The sequence below is a fragment of the Trichophyton rubrum genome (assembly GCF_000151425.1).
Source record: "Trichophyton rubrum CBS 118892 genomic scaffold supercont2.3, whole genome shotgun sequence".
Lineage (NCBI taxonomy): Eukaryota > Fungi > Ascomycota > Eurotiomycetes > Onygenales > Arthrodermataceae > Trichophyton > Trichophyton rubrum.
Window position 1 is genome coordinate 2,397,720 of NW_003456426.1, and position 21,663 is coordinate 2,419,382.

Genomic DNA, 21,663 nt, shown 5'->3' on the forward strand with positions numbered 1-21,663 from the left:
ATCTTTGTCTTTCCGTTTCGTGCTGTTGATGCTACAGTTATTACGAAACGTGGAGTTAGTCAGACATAACACCCTCTTATGTCACCAGCACTTTCATGGTAATACGGACAGGGGGTTACTTCTAGTGAATATCCCTAATTTATAATCTAAAAGGAAGGCATATGCTCCGTCACTTCGCCTTCTATAAGGTCCTCCAGCACAAAATGGTTGGTTGCCTCTTTCTAGGCGTTATAGATACAGCATGCTCCTAGTTTATTATAGCCAGTCTAGAACTATATTGACAGCGATATATTAATTATTTTTCTTCACTTGAATTACTTCACTTTAATCAGTATCTTATGAATATCTTCTAAACTCTTTATCTTAAGGTGAATGTTGTCTCCACATCTCGGGCTATCCCTGTCACGTGCAAGCTAGTGGTTGCGGCTTTATGAGCTTGAACCAACCTCAACTTCTCATATCAAAATGTAGACTCTCATAAATGATATACTTACTTTATATTCTAACCCAAGATATAATATTACTACCTTTACTAATATATATCTATATACTATAGTTGGTTGCTTGCGTATCTTAGGGCTTACTTAGCAGTATGACTGCGAATAAGTCCCCAGAGGAGAATGCGTATCCCCGGAAAGGGGTATGTATAGCCTATAACGGGCAATTCCTGGAAACCCAGATTTAAAGCTAATAGATGGGTAAGCTTATGTTTAGTTTTGTGAACTCCGATAGCTAGTGTTATTTGCTGATGTGCTCTTCTCAGGTTGACTTAATTATAAAAATCATACGACTGTGCTACATGCCCTTAAGCCAACGAGCATGAACGCCGAGGAAGCTCTGAGCTCTGTTACTCTGCCTCCCTGGCTGGTGTGTAGTCAAACCATCTACCACAGTTGTAGCTTACGTCGATGTTGGCTCAGGAGATCGATTATGTCATTTCTCAAATTAGCCTTTTATACCCTAAGTCCATCGACTGAAAGTGAGTCTATCGCAAGGTCTCTCGCGTCCTCACGCCACCACCACGACTTGATAATGGCCGCTAACCGCTCTTTTTAGCCGATTAAAAAGTAATGATGCAATATTTACCCAAAAATATATGATATGCATAGTCTCACTCGCTGATGGCCGGTTTTCAAGGCTCGCCAGCCATCTCAAATGGCTCAGCTATTCCAGCTCATTCAAGAAACACGGAAATAGCCATTTAGCTGTGCGGCAACTATGCTGGGGCTAGCATCTCCTGAGTCTTCTGCTGACTCTGTATTCCTGTGGTATGACGGTGACAACTCTTCGTTCGAGTCCAAAACGTCATAGCAGGACAACTCTTCGATGAGGACATAATATGGTTCTACTGTACCATGGTTGTGTAGGTATGACTCTCATCTGCACTATAAAAGCCCTCAAACACTCCTTTCGCCCCCCAATTCATCTTTTTCTCTTCATCTCCTCACCAACAACTTCTACATCCTGCAGACATACTTGACTGTCCACGCTCGTGCCCTACACCAAGAGCATATCCTCGAATATATAAATTTTATACATTCATACATTCTCCAAGGTATGCTGGCATCATATATTCACTCACACAATCCTCTTGTCTGTGTTTCTAACATTAACCTCGTTGCAGATCCAGCAAGCCAAAATGGGTGCTGGACTCAAGCCAAAGGAGAAGGACTATCGCCTACCCTTCCACAATGCGATAGCAATTTTCAACGAGAAGACTGGCAGATACGAGCCAGTCGCCCCAGCCGCCAAACCTAAGAAGGCGGCCACCACCATCGGGGCTGTTCCTCAGCCCAAACCGCGGCCAACAAAAGTCCAGAAGGCCGCAAAGCCAGCGAAGACCGCCTTGTTTCCCAATCTCTTACTCGGCAAAGATGGAAAACTTGGTCCAAAGCCTTTCGTCATTCGAAAGGTGAGGCTGCCAGAGCCACAGCCTCCAACTCTTGCCCCAGCCAAACACAAGTAAAGGGGCTCCGACATTCCCTCAATATGACGACGACCCGGCGCCTTACAGTCCGACCAAACGACCGACCGGCTCGACATGACGTTATCATGAACTTTCTTTTTTTCGACTTTCTTCTGGATTCTTTGAAATTCTTTGCATATATTACCCTTTATATCAAATTTATTATACCATGTTTCGATGCTTATGTGCGCTTATGAGTCTTATCAAGCAAGCAGGAAGTTGGTCTCCTTTTGTGACCATCAATAGTCTCTATATGAAATCTATGAATCTTTGACCCAAACGTTCTCCACATAGTAGAATCTCCTTACTCGTTGAGCCTCAACTTCATCCCTTAACCGTAAGCTAGGAAGTCACGACCATCACACATCCTGAACGCAACTTCTATAAGTCTCAATAAAAGCTGTAAATGTAAATAAACACATTGGTTGTTCCTGCCTTGGAAAATAAGAACTTTGGCTCCTTTTCTCCTTTTCTTCAACATCCAACCTTACTTAAGTTGTTGTTGTTGTTTTTTCGGGCTTCCTTCATCTATTCATCGTATATTCAACACACTCGCTGGCGTCCATCGTTTGCATTAGATATCGCTGTTTATATACTTCCGTCCTTCGTTTGGTGTCGGTATACACTCTTCTACATGTTTAGACCATTCTTTTCTCGTTCTTGGAGATACAAAATACTCGCTCATTATATTGAAGCTCCTTTGCTTGCAGAATTCAGGACAATACACTCGAGACCTGTTCCATCTCTGAAAAAGCGTGCGGACTTTTTGCTTGAGTATTTCAGATTCTAGCAATCCAGCGGCCCACAACCCATCAGTGCCGGGAAATTTAAATAAAAATCCATCTAAAAGGACATACACTGTGCCGTCTGATCCCCAGCTCTTCCTTCACTCATCTATACGCCTGCAAGGTCAATAGCCCGTCAATAGCCTGACCATAGCAATGGGCGGCTGCTGCATGAACTGCGACCCCTTTAGATGCTTCCGCAGAAAGGAGGAGCCAGAAAGCGAGGAAGAAGTTCAAATCACGGTTTCGGACGATAGTACAATAGTTGACTCGTCAGACTCATTGGCACCCCAGCTCCCTCCAATCAACCGACTAAGCAGCCTTCATATCCCAGGAGTGCTGCCTCCTAGCCCCGATCCGCAGCACGACATATTGTTTTCCGAAGAACCATCTCTAAGTTCCTTCGCAGAGATGGTCTATTATCATAATGGTTCGGCTGGCCTGCCTCAAAGTGATATGGACGCTCTGAATAGATGTCATGCTTCTGCATTGAGTAGAGGGAGCGTTCAGCCGTGCCAGTATCCCACACTTCGAAACCCGCCAGCAATGGTGGACCCTCGAATGAAAGACAAAGCCCCTGGTATCAGCTGCGACCCGCTTACGGAAGCGATGCAGGCAATGGCAGAAGAGCTGAAGGAAGAACAGGCTTCGGAGGAAAACTTGGAGAACCCAGCCCAGTCTCAGGCCAAAAACGAGGACGGCTGTAAAGTAGGGATTGTGCCAGACGCTGTCATGGAGGCGCGAGCAATAGCCTCAAGAATTGTAGTGCCCAGTCCAGAAGCAGCTGAAGAGAAAGACGGGAGCCATGTGGCATTCACAGTCGACATAAAGCCACCACCACGCCCACTGCCGCTGAACTGGAAACCCTCACAGGTAGTAGACCGCGTTTGCAAGGGTATGGATGCCATGATGGAAGTAAGAGCAGGAATCAACAGGATCTTGAGGGACAAGCCTGATTACGTCGTTGGCTTGCCCTACACAGTCCAACATAAGAAAGAGCTGGAAATGAGGGCTTTGGGAACTGTGATCCGTTTCGCAAATTGTATCGCTGAAGACAAGAGGCTCCATGATGAGAAAGAACCTATTCGTCTACTGGTCACTTGTTTGGAAGTCCTTGTGCAGTGCACCTCAGCTTCCCTGGCTGCTGCCCTGATGGCTGCTGAGGACTCAAAGAGCCCAGAGGAAGATGAGGCCATCCGCCTCCAGGTACAGCGATGGTTAGTTCAAACTTTCTCCGATATCTGGGTTTTGGAAAAGGAAACGGCCAGGTATCTGGCAAGGTTTGCCGTCGATATTGATTGACTCTTCAAGGAGCTCAGCTTGATATCGTTTTTGTCTGACATGGGAATGGTAATCGAAGGGATAGCGTGGCCTTTTGAGAATTCCTGCATTTAACCCTTGCTGAAGTCCAGTTTTTCTGACGTGTATACTGTCTATTCTGTGTCATGTTCCGCATCGAAGGAATGCATCCACTCATTGATAAATATTGCAAAAATATAGAGTTTAAATCAAATCAAGACAAATGCCCTTTCCCGGGCAAAAAAGCGTGTATCCTTTATAAATCCAAGCCAATAAGTGGATTATTGTCCAAAGAAAAAAAAAAGAAGGAAGAAGGAGGGGGGGGGGGGGGGGGGGGGGGGGCCCAAAACGGGGGGTGTCGAAGAGTGATTCCTTCGGAGGGGTTAAGCATACTGGTTTTATCCATGTAGAAATGCGAAGCGGATGTAAAAAGGATACATAATCGAATCCTTAACGCTCATTTGCGCTTTGAGGAGTTGACAAGTCTCTTTTTGACATGCTTTGGTATCTTCTTCGCCCGCTGCTCTCTCTTCTCCTCCTTGACTTGTTTTTTATGGTCGCGTTTGGCGTCTTTGTCCTCAAACCGTTTGCCTCGTGGCTGCTTCTTTGCGAATGGGTCCACCTCATCCGCATCACCGGACTGGGAGCCGTTATCAGACAAAGACACACCCCCAGAGACATCAGAGTCTTCACCAAGATCCTCCACCCCCTCATTTTCAGGCGCTGACTTGTTCGGTCCTGCACCCGAAGCTAGAAGCTCGCGGTAAACCAGTTCATCACCCTTGCCAGTTCGGAGCTTCTCAACGTCTCTCTCTATATCGTAGACCTGCTCCAGTGTCTGAGGGATATATTGCTGCCGGAAGACAGCTGTGTCAAGTTCATCGTTCTCTTCGCCTTCGGCTTGTTCAGCGTTTTCTTCCTGGCGCTCTGCTCTGGAGGTGAAGAGCTTCTCCAGTACCTCGATCATTGGGCCCAGATCTCCAGATACAGCACGAGGGCCATCGACCGAGGTGATGAATTCGAATAATGTTCGTTCAGGGAGAGTGTAGACTCCCTTCCGGCGGAAGAAGTCGCTGACATTCTTAATGTCCATGCGCAAGAATTCTAAACTCCTCGGGTGGTCTTGTTCGACACTCTGACTGACATCGATAATGTAGAGCTTGTGGTTGTGGTATAGAATATTATACTCGCTCAGATCAGCGTGGACGAGGCGGCAATCTTGGTACAGGGTTCGCATATGTGACGCCAGCTCCATGTACAGAGATTTCCACCGGGAATCTAGGTCCTCATCTTGGAGCTGTACATCTTTCAGCCGAGGAGCTGGTATTCCCTTTGAATTTCCGAGGAAGCCCATCACGAGGACGTGAAGTCGAAGGTATAATGGTTCAGGGCAAGGAATGCCAGCAGAGTAGAGGCGTTTGAGGTTTCGCATCTCCTTTTCTGCCCACACTTTAACCATAGAGCGGTTATTGGATTTATTATACCCCTGCTTAAATCTGTATTCACCAGTGACATACTTGTCTCTGTCCTTGAATACCAAAATGCTGGTCTTGTATACCTTGATAGCTCTATGAAGGTCTGGACTGTCGTCGTCGGGCTGGGAGATTGCATGATAGACGTTTGCTTCTTTTCCTGTGGATAGACAGCCATTGACCTCCGAGACAATATTCCTATTGATCATCTGAAGCAATATCATGCGAGTCCGGGGGTCCAACACTTGTTCAGATGTAGCTCTGTCGCTCTTATCTGCTCCCCTTCCACCCTTCGATTTTAGCCCGGACTGCGCATCATCCAGTCTGATTCTTCCAGCATGCCGTGATAACGTTGATATCTGATCATCAACCTTCGCGAACGTATTGACAGTCGGTTTCTGAGGGTTACTCTTTGGGTATGAGGAAAGGGGGGCATTTGCATCGGCAGCAACCTCGTTTAGCTTCCTTTGCCTATTATAGGATTTTGTGAAGTCAGATGGGTTTGAAGCACCAAAGTCTATCTCATCCAGCTCATCATCAAAAATATCATCATAGAATTCATCATCCTCTAGCTCTTCAACGCCCTCAAGCTCGTTGGCGGGGTCTGCAGAGCGGATTCCAGTAGCTGACGGTTCCGTGTTGTCCTCGGGTCTCCTTTCAGGAGTTTCCTCCAGCTTGATGCCTCCTGTCATAATTTGTAATTTTCCAGTTTAACTATTAATAGAGTCCTTTAATATCGACAATCTGCTTGTAATTCATGAATTTCGTCGAGAATTACCTTTTGCTGCCTGAGATTTTGATATTTGCACTTTATTTTTTTTAGCGATAAGAATTACGTAATATTCTTATCGGTCGCTTAAATATCTTCCCGAGCCGAGAGCCCTAAACTCTATTATGTAAGCAGAGAGAAAACGCGCTTGCTTGTTCAATTTAGACGCGTTGGCATTTCTCACCAGGCGATGGGTTCGGTAGAGAGCTACATTTTCTCTTAGGACGCTGAGGCGTGGGGTTTCTTTCTCTTATTTCTCTCACCGGTGCGCATTCAGACGATGACAGGTTGATCATAATATTTTACCCCCAAAGATGTTCATCAAGCAAATTATCATCCAAGGCTTTAAGAGGTAGGTGAGGGGGGAGCCATTTCCTCAGTTTGTAAAGCGCCTTTGCTAACGGCATATCGTATAATAGCTACAAAGATCAAACGGTCATTGAACCGTTCTCTCCAAAGCACAATGTGATTGTTGGCCGTAATGGCTCCGGCAAAAGTAATTTCTTTGCTGCCATTCGATTTGTTCTTAGTGATGCCTATACACACATGGGAAGGGAAGAGCGCCAGGCGCTGCTACATGTATGTATACCGAGTCGCCCACCCCTCAAATTTATATGCGGCTGCTAATAAAAGTAGGAGGGCTCGGGTTCCGCGGTTATGTCAGCGTACGTTGAGATTATATTCGACAATTCGGACGACCGTTTCCCAACAGGCAAGGATGAACTCATACTGCGCCGTACCATCGGTTTGAAGAAAGATGAATACACCTTAGACCGGAAGAATGCCACCAAGTCTGATGTCATGAATCTACTGGAGTCTGCTGGATTCTCGAGGTCGAACCCCTATTACATTGTCCCACAGGGTCGAGTGACAACTTTGACGAATATGAAAGATTCTGAACGTCTAGTACTCCTGAAAGAAGTCGCGGGAACTCAGGTTTATGAAGCGCGTCGTACGGAATCTTTGAAGATAATGAACGAGACCAACAATAAACGAGCAAAGATTGATGAATTGCTGGATTATATCAACGAGAGGCTTGGGGAACTTGAAGAAGAAAAAGATGAACTTAGGAATTTTCAGGAGAAGGAAAGGGAGAGACGGTGCCTCGAATACACCATTTATTCTCGAGAACAAGCCGAGATTGCGAGCGCTCTGGAAAGCATTGATGACCAAAGACAAGCTGGGGTTGAAGATACGGACGCTAATAGAAACAGGCTGATGCAGGGAGAGAATGACATTGCTCAAATAGACACCCAAAAGGCAGAGCTCAGGCAACAAATGGAGCTTCTGAAGCTGGAAAAGGACCAACTGGAAGATGATAGGCGCGATGCATCTCGGGCACTCGCGCAAGCCGAATTACAGCGCAAATCCCTGTCAGAAGGCCAGAGCGCTGCTCAAAGGTCAAAAGCCGAGCGTGAAGCGAACGTCGAACGAGTAAATGCTGCCATCAAGGAGCGTGAGGAAGAACTAAGTACCTTGCTTCCCCAGTTCAACGAAATGAAAGAACGGGAAGACCAGGCGAAATTTAGTTTGAATGAGGCTGAAACAGGGAGACAGCGTCTATATGCAAAGCAAGGGCGAATTTCCAGGTTCCGAAACAAAGGGGAACGTGATAATTGGCTGCAGAGTGAAATACAGAATACTTATGCCCAAGTCTCTACTGTTAAGGCTGTTCGAATGCAGACAACCAAGGAAATCCAAGAACTAGAAAATGACATCCTCCTTCTAGAGCCAGAGGTTGAGAAACTTCGAAAGGAAGCTGATGGCTGGGGTGACAACCTTCAATCTATTGATCAAGAAGTTCAAACCGCAAAAGATGAACGGGATAGGCTAATTGATCAGCGAAAGTAAGTCTCCACGTATTACCTCATTTCCATGTGCTATATCTAACATTTGAGTATAGAGAGCTCTGGAGAGAAGAGGCTAAGCTAGACTCAATTCTCACCAATGCCACCCATGAAGTAGAAAGAGCAGAAAGAGCACTTGCCCACATGATGGACCAAAATACCAGCAGGGGCCTTGCAGCAGTACGACGAATCAAACGGCAATATAACCTTGAGGGTGTTTATGGAACGCTTGCAGAGTTATTTGACGTTAGCGATAGATATCGTACGGCCGTCGAAGTCACCGCTGGTCAGAGCCTTTTCCATTATGTTGTCGATACGGACGAGACAGCTACCAAAGTCCTAGAGATATTGCAAAAGGAAAAGTCAGGAAGAGTCACTTTCATGCCATTAAACAGACTTAAGCCGAGAGCTAGCAATATTCCTCGGGCTAGTGACACAATTCCAATGATTGAAAAACTGCAATATGACCCTCAGTATGAGCCCGCTTTTCAACAAGTTTTTGGAAGGACGATTATCTGTCCTAATCTTCAGATCGCATCCCAGTATGCTCGCAGTCATGGCGTCAATGCCATTACCCCTGAAGGTGATCGATCTGACAAGCGCGGTGCTCTTACTGGTGGTTTCCATGATTCAAGGAAGTCTCGACTTGATGCAACAAAGAACGTTGCGAAATGGAGAGACGAGTATGATGCGAAGAAGGCTCGTGGTGGAGAGATCCGGCGTGAGCTGGAGAAGATGGACCAATTGATTACACAGGCAGTTGGTCATCTTCAAAAAGCAGAGCAAAAACGCCAGCAGCTCCACTCCAGCAATGGTCCCTTACGTCAAGAGATCAAAAGCAAACGGGATCTATTGCACAACAAAACTGACGCTCTTGAAGCAAAGCGGCGCGCTCTTAAGAATATTGAAGCCAATGTTGATTCGCTCACTAGCCAAATAACAGCTCATGAGGAGGAACTTGCTACACCTTTTGAGAAAGCACTTTCGAATGCCGAGGAGGCACGGTTAGAGAGCCTCAACTCTATGGTGCAGGATCTTCGGCGAGAGCATGCCACACTATCTAGTAGCCGCAGTGAGCTAGAAACCCGGAAATCAATCTTGGAAGTTGAGCTACGTGAAAACCTTTATCCACAGCTGGATCACCTAGCTGGCCAAGGTCTAGATGCTGGCGAAGAGACTGTTCAGGGGAATTTGAAAGAGAGTGAGAGGGAGGTCAAGAAACAACAGAAGGCACTCGAGAAACTCAGCCAGAAACTTCAAAAACTGGAGAATACCATAGAACAACAAAACAACGAAGCTTTACAGCTTGAACAGCGTCGAGCGGATATAAAACGCGAGCTGGAGGAATTCGCTAAATCCATCGAAAAGCACCAACGCCGCATGGAAAAGAGTATGCAGAAAAAGGCAGCGTTGACTGCTCAAGCTCTGGAATGCAGCGCTAACATTCGCGACCTTGGCGTGCTTCCTGATGAGGCCTTTACTAAATTCAAAAATACAGACTCCAACACAATTGTCAAGAGGCTGCATAAAGCCAATGAAGCTCTCAAGAAATATTCGCATGTCAATAAGAAGGCGTTTGAGCAGTACAACAGCTTCACGAAGCAGCGAGAGACCCTTACCAAACGTCGGGAAGAACTTGATGCATCCCATAAGTCCATTGACGAGCTGATTATGATCTTGGATCAAAGAAAGGATGAAGCCATTGAACGAACCTTCAAGCAAGTTTCAAGAGAGTTTGCAAGGATATTCGAGAAGCTAGCCCCCGCCGGTCGAGGACGACTTATCATCCAGAGGAAAACCGATGCTGCCACTCGACAGCAGGAGGACATGGACTCCGATGAAGAGGAGGCTCGCCGTAGCGTAGAGAACTACATCGGCGTCGGCATCAGTGTTAGTTTTAACAGCAAACACGATGATCAGCAGAGAATCCAGCAGCTTAGTGGTGGCCAGAAGAGTATGTATATCCATTTAACGACCAACTATAAAAAAAGAAAGGCTAACATTTCACAGGTTTATGCGCGCTTGCTCTTGTCTTTGCAATTCAGGCTTGCGATCCTGCACCTTTTTACCTCTTTGATGAAATTGACGCTAATCTTGACGCCCAATATCGAACCGCCGTGGCCCAGATGCTCCAGTCCATATCGGAAGAAACCAATGGCCAGTTCATCTGTACAACATTCCGACCCGAGATGCTCCACGTTGCAGAGAAGTGCTATGGCGTAAGCTTCCGTAGCAAGGCCAGTACCATTGATGTCGTCTCGCGTGAGGAGGCCTTGAAGTTTGTGGATGAACAGAAATCTTGAATGCAGCCATGGTTATTTACGTATATCTGTGCTATATTTGTTGATTTCCCTTTATTCTTGACTACTGCTGCCTCAGCGTATAATTCTATAATGATGGGACGGCGTTAAATTTGCGCTGGTGTTTGTGTGTCCGCCTTGATTTGCGGTATCAATATATCTGTTCATGACGCTCCAAGAATTCTATTCCCCTGCCCCCCACCCCCTCTCCTCTCCCACTAGAGCCGATATAAATTCTATAACTTTCTACAAAGGTGTTCCATTTGGCAGGGAGAGCTCCCTGGCTTCCTCACCAGTCCACTCCACAATAACTTTATCAGGAATATCCCTCACAAGCACATGGATATGCTCTAAAGATCCTACACTCTGCAGGGCGGTCCAATTCTTAAACCATATGACTCTATCAGCGGCATCACTGAACCCACTCAGACGAGACGTAAATGTTCTATGGACGAAATCGTCAATCAACGCCCGTGATTCTTCGGTGACATCTCCATTTTCAGGAGTAGTATCTATCCTGTTCTTAATCCATACACACATATGTGTAATATCCGGCGCGAGGCCGTACGGCCAGTCATTCCGAAGAATTTTATAATCCCTTGGATCTGCGAAAGGTGTCGGGTTCTGGCATAAGGTCTGAGGGTCTCTGTCTATGGGCCAATGCAAGCGTTCTTTGCATATGAAGTTTCCTATATTCCCATATCGCTCTTTGATAGTGGAGCTCCATGCCGCGTATCGGCGTAGATCGGATGGTTTCCGCTTGAGCAGTTCAAGCTGATTACTTGCTATAAAAGACAGAATTAGTGTCACCGCCCTCTATTTGATGCCACATATTAATTTATCTCAGCAAAAGAGCTTCGACATTGCATATACAGAGTAATCGAGCTGGCTGGAGAGCTGTTTAACCTATGATGTCCTTCAGTTGCTGCCAGTCGTGGCAGATAAACTCGTCGTCCGTCTGGGCGAGAATCTGACGATCACTCTCACTAAGGGGGAAGCCAGCCTTCCCATCTAGAAATTGCGGCGCCATTCCAGCTATTGGGTGTTATCCTCCCATCTATACCGAGTAATAATATGTATGTTGTATAGCAAAGAAGTGGACGTCGATGTTGATGTCGATGTTGATGTCGATGCTTGTGGAGCAGTGACTGCCAAGCCCGGGGCACTTGATCTATCACATGACCTTGAAAGTATAATATTCTTACATAATCCGTAGTGACGTTTGGAAAGGGCGCGGAGGATTATCTTACATAAGCAACTAGTGACGCCACAGAAAACATCCCAACTGTTTTTTTCCCTGCTGCTGGATCTGCTAGTGATCGGTTTTTTCTCCCCGGGTTCCTCCAATCCTCGCCGAAACAGCTCCCTTCTCAAAACTAGTCTCGCTACTCTGGCTGCGGGTCCGTCTGCTCAGCTTTAGGGGTATAAGAATGAGGTCCGTTCCTTGTTGTTTGTTTTGGGTGTACCATTCGAGTGTTGCATCTAGACTGTTGAGATACTAACTGTGTGGGTTAAGTGCATGGGCTTCTCGCCAATATATTGACGGTGTTTACATTCCTGCTGGCCTGCTGATTGCTGGAACTGCAATCATGAAGCTTGAATGGGTTATTTACGCCGTGGCGCTGGCCGTGGTTCTCGGAGCTTACAAGATCTTTAGCAACAGTAATGGCTCCCTCCCCCACACCCCGTCTCTCGGTGGTAGTTTTCAATCCTCAAGCGATAATACTGACAAATTATCACTTGTAGGACAGCGGAAGGTCCTGAAACCCAACGAGTTCCAGAAATTTGTACTCAAGGAGAAGACAATTGTTTCCCACAACGTTGCCATTTACCGATTTGCCCTCCCTCGTCCCACAGACATCCTCGGGTTACCAATTGGTCAGCATATCTCTCTTGCAGCTCTTGTAGAGGGCCAGACTAAGGAGATCGTTCGCTCCTACACCCCTATCTCCTCTGACGACAATGCCGGATACTTCGACCTTCTCATCAAGTCATATCCTCAGGGGAACATCTCCAAGCACATGACTACCCTGAAAATCGGAGACACGATGAAAGTCCGTGGACCAAAGGGTGCCATGGTCTATACTCCTAACATGGCCCGACATATTGGAATGATTGCCGGAGGTACCGGTATTACACCAATGCTTCAGGTTATCAAGGCAATCGTCAAGGGCAGACCAAGCAACGGAGGAAACGACACCACGCAGGTTGACCTTATTTTTGCAAACGTAAATGTGGAGGATATTCTTTTGAAGGAAGAGCTTGATGAACTTGCCAAAACTGACAAGGCTTTCCGTGTTCACTACGTTTTGAACAATCCTCCGGAAATGTGGCAAGGCGGTGTCGGCTTTGTTACCCCAAGCATGATCAAGGCTAGTACTCTTTCAAGTTGCTTTCATATTTTGAACTTTTTACTAAATCTCACTGTTAGGCCCATCTTCCTGCGCCAGCGGACGATATCAAAATCATGATCTGTGGCCCGCCCCCTATGGTTAGCGCCATGAAGAAGGCCACAGAGTCTTTGGGTTACAAAAAGGCCAACCTCGTCAGCAAACTCGAGGACCAAGTTTTCTGCTTCTAAGCATGTCTCCCATTTCCTTGGTATGGGCGGTATGGAAACATAGATGGGGCTGCTCTGGGAGGGAAAAATGTATTCAAAGCCACGTCCTTGGTTAGCGATGCATAATGGGTACACGAATATATGTTTCGGCATGAGTATGTAACTCTATCTAATTTTAATTGATTTGTTCACTCCATGGCTGGATCATTCACTGCTTTGTAACGCCGAACATATTCAACGATTACCAAATCCGATGTGATTGATGTCTTTTTGATCTCACTTGTATAATCACCGTAAGCTATCCTACGAGTATTGTCACCAGTCCTGTTAAACAATAAAACGCCCACGTCTTCAATGAGTCAAAGAACAATTCGTTCATACCGCCTTGCCTTGTATGTCCTTGACTAATAAGCTCCTTGTTATCTCGCCGGCGCCAAGACCGCGGCAAGACGATAAGCCTTCTACGCTTATATCCAGCTCGCGTCGGCCATCAAACACCAAAGAACACAAACCGCAGTTCCAGCTACTGACAGCTACTCCTCCTGAGCGACTGGGGCGATACTGGTGAGTTACTGAAGCTGATAGTCATCTTTGCTAATTGTACTCTGCTAAGTAATGCGTGCGGCTCGACTCATAACTAACCCTTCTTCATAGGTGCATTGGGCCCCGTGGCCTGAGAGAAGCTGTTGCATAGCAGAGGAACGGATAAACTAAGGATAAATGCCCCTTCGAAATAGAAAGACGGAAGGTCAAAAGAGCAGCAGGCCTATTGTCAGGAAAACGAGGCCCGCTACCTCGAGAAACAGCACCGGCGCCGCCGCAGTGCCTCCAGAAAACGCCAGTTCAGCCTCGATCTCACTATCAGAAAGCGAGTCGGATATCGAACGAGTTAGCCAGAAAGCGAATGCACTTTTAGGCAGTTTTTTGTCCTTTAGAAACCATAATAATGATGCTTCCACAGAGAGTATCTCACGAGACTCCCCCGTTATCCCTACAAAACGACAAGCTGAATCCATTGAGACGTCCACGGCATCAGGGGGGAGTAGAAAGAGAGACGACCACAGTTCCAGAATATACAATCGAGCACAAACGCAGTCAGAAAGTCCACCTTCACAGATAGCAACGTCTTCGCTTCATCCTGGGGTGGAAATACCTGACGGAACACCTCAAACAACTGGACTACCTGCAGACAGACATATTTCCCATCCATCAACAAGATTAAAGCGCAGGAACACTAAAAGAATAAAGAGGGAAAATTCTCCATTTTCTGATTTTATTGAGGCTCCGATACCCCCAGCATCTCGGTCATTAAGGCGAAAAAAAGCCCCTCTTAAATACTACGGACGTACCCCGGGGGACTGTAGTCCGCAGAATCAAAATGAAGAAAACTGTCTAGTCAGCAAGCCACTCTCGCCTCCACCTTCTTCTCTTAATTCAGTGTCCGAACCGTTGAATGGGTCGGGCCGTGTATGTTACCGCTCCGCTACTCACATTGTGGTAAAGGAGCCCCTGGATGACTTTGCATCTGAGTATGCACCTTACTGCTCTCTGAAGGAGAGAAAGGACCTTGAATCCCTTTTAAAGACGAAGAAGCATACCAATATTAGTTGCGAAGGGACTTTATTACATGCTGACCTATGCATGAATGAATTGAACGCTCTCTACCGCTATATGAGAAGCGGGGAGAAAACACGGAACGAAGGCTGTATCCAGGACCTTATTACCGAGTATACTCAGCAATTGTTTGGTTGCGGTGAAATTGGGGGTCTGCTTCAGAGACTAGCTACTTTTCATGAAGTAAAACTGGTCCTTTCACGATACACCGTGGATATACATGAATTCCTTTTGGGTTGCCGAAATTGTGAAATGGCACAACAGATCAAGTCTACTAAACATCTGGTTACCGTATGCCGGTTTCTGAAAGAAAAGTTTCTGGTCTCTGCTCTTGTTGTGAACAACGATATCAATGCCCATCTTAAAGCTCTGTTACAACAAGTTGATGAACAGAAGCTACGAGAAGTGGCTCAAGAAATAGAGATTATAGGACGTCGGGATTCTCATGGGTTTCGCGCATTTCTAACTGATGCTAAAAATGGCTGGCTGTCTACCTCGCCGTCAATTATTCGAGCTTATCCATCCAAACCATACGAACATCTACAGCCGTACGATACTGCCAATGTATTGTCTCATATTAGAGCCCGTGAGCTTGGATACCGGGTATATAGAGGAAAATCTTCCATATACCGAACCTTGGTCAAATCCGCAAATGAAAACTGGGAGCATTGGAAATCATGGAAGGGCGCATCGCAGGATGTTGTGGCGCTTGAATGGTCTCCTGACAGTACTCGTTTTGTGGCCGGATCTGCAACGTCCTGTTCTCCTGGGAATATGATGTATAACCGGCGAAATAACTTAGTGGTGGGAGATTTAGCTATCAATAGGCTTAAAGAACTTCCCGATCACCGGATGCCGCGAGCGTTATTTGACCCAACACGAGCAAATGAAGGAGGAAGCAGAAACGACTCCCAACTTTACACGTCTATCAGTGCAGTAGCATGGTCCAATGATGGAACCCGGATGTTTAGTTCCAGCTATGACCGAACTGTCAAGGTATGGGATGCTTCAAGCCACCAGGATACTAGATGTATCACCACTCTCCGTCACCCTGGGAAGGTCCTAGTTATGGCGCTTTCGAAGGTTGATAATAGTCGATTGGCTACTGGATCCGATCGTGAGAATAGCTTTCTGCTGTGGCATGTTGAACAAGAGTACGGCCTTGCTATTTCTTCATCATTAGAGATATATTTACGTCACAAAAAACTCATGACCCCAACATCTCTAGCCTGGGGAGTCAACTGTCACACTAAAGATCTGCTTGCAGCAGGAATGTCTTTACCCGATGATACGGATATGCACGGCAACCCTCCGATTGGTGGTCACCTCGCACTTTGGCGAATGGAAGAAGCTGGCGTTAGCCAAGTGAATGTGATGCCTAACTCACAGAATGTTTTTGATATATCATGGCATCCGACGTCGTCTCTATTCGCTGCCGGCATAGCTGCCTGTGGCCGTTCCAAGGGTTTAGGCTCGGACATCCGGTCAATGGTAAATGTTTATGATCCATTGAGGGGTAAGAGGGACATAGTTAGCTATGATTGCCCTGGTATTGATATCAACGATGTGACGTTTTGCCCATTCAATGAGAATTACATCTCCGCTGGGTGTACTGACGGAACAACCTATGTGTGGGACTGGAGAAATCCCGACAAGATTCTTCATAAACTTAAGCATGGCCCGCCAATTAGGGAGCAAGATGTAGGTGTACAGCTTGCACTCTGGGGGGATCAGCCAAATAGATTCTATACTGGATCTTCCGACGGGTGTGTGAAACTCTGGAACATCATGGCTGCTACAGAGGACGTTTTCGTCAGGGACATTGCTAATCTTGGTACTGATATAACATCTGGAGCATTATCCCCCGATAAGACGACTATGCTCATTGGAGATACTGGCGGTAGCATCCACATACTTTCCACCTCATCCCCTCAGAATGACGACAAGTCAATGCTATTCGAACATGCTGAAGATGAGCTAGCGAGTAACCCAGACAGTGCTGTGAGCGCTGCTAAAGCGCTGATTGAGTCGGGCCAAATAGTCAGGCATGACAAATTCGGCCCCGGTAAAGGTCCTAAATACAGCGGACCTTATGCTGCCTGGGCTAGGCCACCGGATACCCCCGCCGATCAACTCGCTACCACGCCGCTGACAATGCAGGTACGGATGCAGCAGCTTTACGGCTCCGCTACCAAGCGCCGTAAATACCTCGATGACACCACCTACAATCATGTCCGAACCCAGATCCAGCTTGCGAAATATCGGAACCAGAAAACATACTGTGCTGTCTCTGGTGGCAGTAGCAATATAACGGCCGAGGAGAATTCTTCTTAACACAAGCCCTATTGCCTGATATATCCAGTCTTGGGCTTACTTTTCTTTTGTTCGTCCTAGGGAATAGTCACATACTACAGCAGGGGTTAGGGAAAGACCCTGCCAAGCGTGAGATTGATCGGACTTCTGGTGGTTCTAGCACCCAGCAACACCTTGATTGTATAATGGCATCTAGAGCTTTCTCTTGTATCATTATATCTAGTGACTTACATCTGCCGGAATGCCACCATAGAATAGGCAGTTAACCCTACTTACCAATTGCACCTCCAATCCCTGGGTATCAGCCTCATATTGATATCGATAAGACCATGCTCGAACGGGAATAGATAGACCCGATAGCTGTATCTCTCACATCTCAAACAACCGCCTCATCCATCTCATCAAGTCTCTCGTTCATACATTCCGCATCAAAAGTCATCCATCCCTTGCCGTGATCTATCAATTGCTTAGTCCGAGCTGGCTTTCTCGCACCAATAAACTCACGTGGGGCAAAACCTCCATCCGCGCTTTTAATTTTTGACTCACCAAGAAGTTTTTCGATTCTTTCAATCTTTCAACGTCCGGCGCAAAACTGCTTTCTGGATGCACCAGCAACTCCTCCGAAGCTCTCCAACTGTGTACTCCGGCATATTCAAGCCTCGAATCAGCATATCAAGTTTCTCCAGCTACTGTCGGCTGCTGCCACGCAACCTGGGTCGAAGTCGAACCCCACTACCATACATTGACAGGCGCGGGACGACTCTATCATTGACTACGGCTACTCGTCCGGTATTAACCATGGCTTCAGACGCTATCCCTTCTATTGCGAGTCTGTCGATTCAGTCCGTTAGCTCGGAGGTGTCGAGTTATCCCAATTGCTACCCTGCTTTCAACCCGGTGGACAAGTACCGCGCGCATATCGCAGAGTTGGTCGCAGAAGCTTCAGGGCTGGAACCGGCGTTTGTCTATACTAAGATACTATGGACAAATATGCTGGACAAGGGTGACTTGATTCTTCCTGTAAGTCTAGTCTTGCTATAGAGGGTCGGTGTTTGACAGTTGCTGATGGTGTATGTGTTACGCTATAGGTACCCGCACTACAGATAAAGGGCAAAAAGCCACAAGAAATTGCGGCGGATATCGCTGCCAAATTTCCGAAATCTGACCTAATTGAGCCACCAGTCGTCGTTGGTGCGCATCTTCAGTTCTTTTATAGCCATAGACCTATGACCGAAAACGTGATCCGCTCGATTTTGGCAAACAAAGACGCATATGGAAGCAATCCAAACGTCGGTCTACGAGATCAAAGAGATGCGAGCAAAGGAAAGAAGAAACTCGTGGTGGAGTTCTCGTCTCCAAATATTGCGAAGCCTTTCCACGCCGGACATCTTCGAAGTACCATCATTGGTGGATTTATCGCCAACCTATACACAATTCTAGGATGGGAAGTTCTCAAAATCAACTACCTTGGAGACTGGGGAAAGCAGTACGGCCTGCTTGCCAGCGGATACGAAAAGTATGGCAGCGAAGAGGAACTTCTGAAGGATCCTATTAATCATCTGTTTGAGGTGTACGTGAAGATCAACCAAGACGTAGCTGCACAGGAAGGCCCGATAAAGGAGCTCAAGGAGCAGATCAAGGCCAAAAAGGAGAAGAATGAAGATGTCACGGAGCTGGAGAAGCGGCTGGAGCCACTAGTCGATGCAAGCTATGATGAGAAGGCCCGTCGATACTTCAAGAGCATGGAAGACGGAGATGAGAAAGCACTTGAACTGTGGCGGCGATTTCGAGACCTCAGTATTGAAAAGTACAAGCAGACATATGCTCGGCTGAACATCGATTTCGATGTTTACTCTGGAGAGTCCCAAGTCAAGGACGAGAGCATAAAGAATTCCTACAAGGCCATGGAGAGCGCGGGTGTCTCTGAAAGCTCAGAAGGTGCTGTCATCATCGACTTTGCAAAACACGGGGCAAAGAAGCTTGGAAAGGCCATCGTGATCCGAAAGGATGGAACGCCGCTCTACCTCACACGAGACATTGCTGCTATCGTTGAGCGAGACGACGAATACCAGTTCGATAAGATGATCTATGTTGTAGCTGCTCAGCAGGAGCTTCACCTTGCCCAGCTGTTCAAGACAACAGAGTTAGTTGGAAAGAAGGATCTGGCAAACCGTTGTGAGCATATCAGCTTCGGTATGGTTAGGGGAATGAGCACCCGAAAAGGAACGGTCAAGTTCCTGAACGATATTCTAAAGGATGTTGGAGAAAAAATGCACGAGGTCATGCAAAAGAACCAAGCCAAGTACGAGCAGATCGAAGATCCAGTGGCAACCGCCGATGTTCTCGGAATAACGTCAGTTATGGTGCAGGATATGAGCGGTAAACGGTATGTTGGGCATCTTCTTCCACACGTGGAATATACATGGGCCTCCTCGGACAGTTTTATACTCTACACCTTTTTTTCTTTTTTTGCCTTGTTCATTGCCATCTAGGGAGAATCCAACCCAAGAGACAGACGAAAGGAACATGGGGTAAACTAACTTGTATATCTCGGAATAGGATCAACGGGTATGAGTTCAACCTAGAGAACATGACCTCGTTCGAGGGTGACACAGGGCCATACCTGCAATACGCACACGCGCGTGTCTGCTCTGTGACCAGAAAGGCCGAGATCAACCCGGAAGAGCTAGGCAGTGCAGACCTCAGTTTACTTACAGAGTCGCATGCCGTCGACCTAGTCCGCCTACTTGCCCAGTGGCCGGACGTGGTATTCAATGCTTCCAAGACGCTGGAGCCTTGTACGATACTGACATATTTGTTCCGCATGACGCACATGCTGAGCTCCGGCTATGATGTTTTGAAGGTTGTGGGCAGCGAGCCGGAGGTGAAGATGGCGAGAATGGCACTTTATGAGTCTGCCCGTCAAGTCCTCCATAATGGCATGCGGCTTCTGGGTTTGAACCCTGTCAAGCGGTGAGTCCTGTTCCTTGTCTTAACACCTCCATCTAACCCTCCATCTCGATATCCGATAATCGTTGATCATTGCTCAGGGCTAACGTTCTTTTTTTCGTAGGATGTAATTTCAGATATCTCCCTTTCATCCCGCCATCGCATCGGTCTAGCTACTATCAAACATCACTTACACACCCTTTGTGTACTCCAACAATTCTTCATGTGACCAAAAGAAAAAAAAAAGATAAGCCATACATCAAAAAAGCGTAAAAGTCAACTCCACCAAACAAGCTTAACAATATTATAATCAATGCCAGAGTAGTATAAATGGGAAATGATAGCTGGAACCACCCCCCCCCACCCCCCTTTCTCCCAACCCCGTCATCTCTAGCTCTCTTCCATTCCCCTCTCCCCCCAACATCTCTTCACCTATGACGTTGATATTTGGATCGTATTCCTTGCCTAGCGCACATTCATTTATATCCGGCTGCTCTATGCACCCAGGATGCAGCGGGACGCTTATCTCATCAACTCTGCGACTGCCGCAAGTCTACCGGTTTCATATGTATTTGTATTTGTAACGTCTGTCAGGTAGAATGCTTGCTGCCTTGTATCAATATGCATGTATGCACTCCATACGTTGTTGAGCAAGGAAGAAGAAGGCTCTGCCCGGCCGATGACTCATGGACACAAGCCCAAGCAATCAAAGACAGGCAATAACCTCGCCGCAGAGTCGTCCTCGGAAAACGCCCCAGGGTGTGAAGCTAACATCGTGTCTTTTTTTGCTGCCCAATGGCTCCTTGGGTGCAAGTGTGTGAAAGCCTAAATCTTGCAGCCCAATCGTGGCAGCATCGGATCATGAGAAAAAAAAAAAGGCCTTCTTTCCTTTTTTTCACTCTCCTTCGCCTGGCCAAGGGACTGGAGAAGGGAGTGGTTTTGCTTCTTTTTTTTTAGGGCCTGGTATGACCTGTGTATTTCGTTACATACTGGTTGATATTTATAATTTTGGCCTTTTGAATGTTCAGGCTCACCGGACCACGTTCATTCGTGGGGGGCTGGATGGGCTGAAATGTCGGCGAGAAGGCCTTCGGTCTTCGTAAGCTTGAATAATATGGGAAGCGTTGAGGGCTATTCTTGTGTATATCCTGTCGGCAGTGCTGTCTTTGTTGACGCCGTCTCCTCTGCCAAAAACCGAAAAGTTATGTTTAGTATCAGCTTAGTATAGAAACATCAGCTTTTTATGGTAAACGGTGGATCAAGGGAAGTTTTCCAGACTCCAGCTAAGAGTCGGCTTAAACTCGACCCACTGGTGAAAAAGATAACTCGCTAGCTCCTCTTTCTTCCTTCACACGATGTCATCATTCCGAAGTAAAACGGCTTGTCGATATTTACCCCTCGTCAATCGCCCATCGACTCGGCTTTTTTAAGTGAGGGAGAGAGAGGCAGAGAGAGAGAGACTGCATGGCAGGGGATAACAGTCGAACATCCCAGTAGATCTCGCTCGTCCTGTGTGTCAGAACCTGTAACTAGCCGATTCCTCCCTTGACTAGTCCTCTCCTGCTGCGTGGCTATCCTGTCCTCTCTGTCTCTGCTCTCCCTGATTCTCAGTCTGTATCCCAATCCAAGAGCCAACTCAACGTCAGATGTAACAGCGAGGAACACAGCCTTTTCTTCAACATGGCTCCATAGGCGTCTTCCTTAACGTATAAGGCTGTGTTTGTGTTTCTTTTTTCACTTTCTCTGCTTTCTTTCTGCCTCACAATTCTCTCCTGCTGCTCATCCTAGC

General features: G+C 46.8%; 8 protein-coding genes across 9 annotated transcripts; 7 read left to right on the forward strand and 1 right to left on the reverse strand.

Moving 5' to 3' along the window:
• Nucleotides 1–553: 553 nt before the first annotated feature.
• Nucleotides 554–1,966, forward strand: TERG_03649 (uncharacterized protein; the record flags this gene model as incomplete). Its single annotated transcript, XM_047748131.1, has 1 exon — nucleotides 554–1,966. Exon 1 carries the CDS (start codon nucleotides 1,640–1,642, stop codon nucleotides 1,964–1,966), a length of 327 nt encoding a protein of 108 aa, XP_047604107.1. The 5' UTR covers nucleotides 554–1,639.
• An 80-nt stretch (nucleotides 1,967–2,046) lies between these two features.
• On the forward strand, nucleotides 2,047–4,337 carry TERG_03650 (uncharacterized protein). The gene has a single exon (XM_003236557.2). The coding sequence runs from the start codon at nucleotides 2,908–2,910 to the stop codon at nucleotides 4,051–4,053; it is 1,146 nt and encodes a 381-aa protein (XP_003236605.1). The 5' UTR covers nucleotides 2,047–2,907; the 3' UTR covers nucleotides 4,054–4,337.
• Nucleotides 4,338–4,427: 90 nt separating this feature from the next.
• Nucleotides 4,428–6,115, forward strand: TERG_12033 (uncharacterized protein). The gene has a single exon (XM_047751055.1). The coding sequence runs from the start codon at nucleotides 4,663–4,665 to the stop codon at nucleotides 4,990–4,992; it is 330 nt and encodes a 109-aa protein (XP_047606019.1). The 5' UTR covers nucleotides 4,428–4,662; the 3' UTR covers nucleotides 4,993–6,115.
• On the forward strand, nucleotides 6,116–10,634 carry TERG_03652 (chromosome segregation protein sudA). 2 transcript variants are annotated; one of them, XM_047748132.1, is made up of 2 exons: nucleotides 6,116–10,092; nucleotides 10,149–10,634. In XM_047748132.1, the coding sequence occupies exons 1-2, from the start codon at nucleotides 8,283–8,285 to the stop codon at nucleotides 10,439–10,441; spliced, it is 2,103 nt and encodes a 700-aa protein (XP_047604108.1). In that variant the 5' UTR covers nucleotides 6,116–8,282; the 3' UTR covers nucleotides 10,442–10,634. The 2 variants fall into 2 exon arrangements, with proteins under 2 accessions (XP_047604108.1, XP_047606020.1); XM_047749619.1 differs by having other exon boundaries at nucleotides 6,116–10,634.
• A 27-nt stretch (nucleotides 10,635–10,661) lies between these two features.
• TERG_03653 (uncharacterized protein) lies at nucleotides 10,662–11,493 on the reverse strand. Its single transcript, XM_003236560.2, has 2 exons — nucleotides 11,345–11,493; nucleotides 10,662–11,223 (listed from the first exon to the last, which is right to left on the reverse strand). The coding sequence occupies exons 1-2, from the start codon at nucleotides 11,466–11,468 to the stop codon at nucleotides 10,685–10,687; spliced, it is 663 nt and encodes a 220-aa protein (XP_003236608.1). The 5' UTR covers nucleotides 11,469–11,493; the 3' UTR covers nucleotides 10,662–10,684.
• A 375-nt stretch (nucleotides 11,494–11,868) lies between these two features.
• On the forward strand, nucleotides 11,869–13,019 carry TERG_03654 (NADH-cytochrome b5 reductase 1; the record flags this gene model as incomplete). The annotated part of the gene is made up of 4 exons (XM_003236561.1): nucleotides 11,869–11,873; nucleotides 11,955–12,100; nucleotides 12,185–12,810; nucleotides 12,870–13,019. The coding sequence occupies 4 exons, from the start codon at nucleotides 11,869–11,871 to the stop codon at nucleotides 13,017–13,019; spliced, it is 927 nt and encodes a 308-aa protein (XP_003236609.1).
• Nucleotides 13,020–13,718: 699 nt separating this feature from the next.
• Nucleotides 13,719–16,946, forward strand: TERG_03655 (uncharacterized protein; the record flags this gene model as incomplete). The annotated part of the gene is made up of 1 exon (XM_003236562.1): nucleotides 13,719–16,946. The coding sequence occupies one exon, from the start codon at nucleotides 13,719–13,721 to the stop codon at nucleotides 16,944–16,946; it is 3,228 nt and encodes a 1,075-aa protein (XP_003236610.1).
• Nucleotides 16,947–17,528: 582 nt separating this feature from the next.
• On the forward strand, nucleotides 17,529–20,005 carry TERG_03656 (arginine-tRNA ligase; the record flags this gene model as incomplete). The annotated part of the gene is made up of 4 exons (XM_003236563.2): nucleotides 17,529–17,945; nucleotides 18,014–19,311; nucleotides 19,485–19,898; nucleotides 19,999–20,005. 4 exons carry the CDS (start codon nucleotides 17,529–17,531, stop codon nucleotides 20,003–20,005), a joined length of 2,136 nt encoding a protein of 711 aa, XP_003236611.2.
• Nucleotides 20,006–21,663: the final 1,658 nt, after the last annotated feature.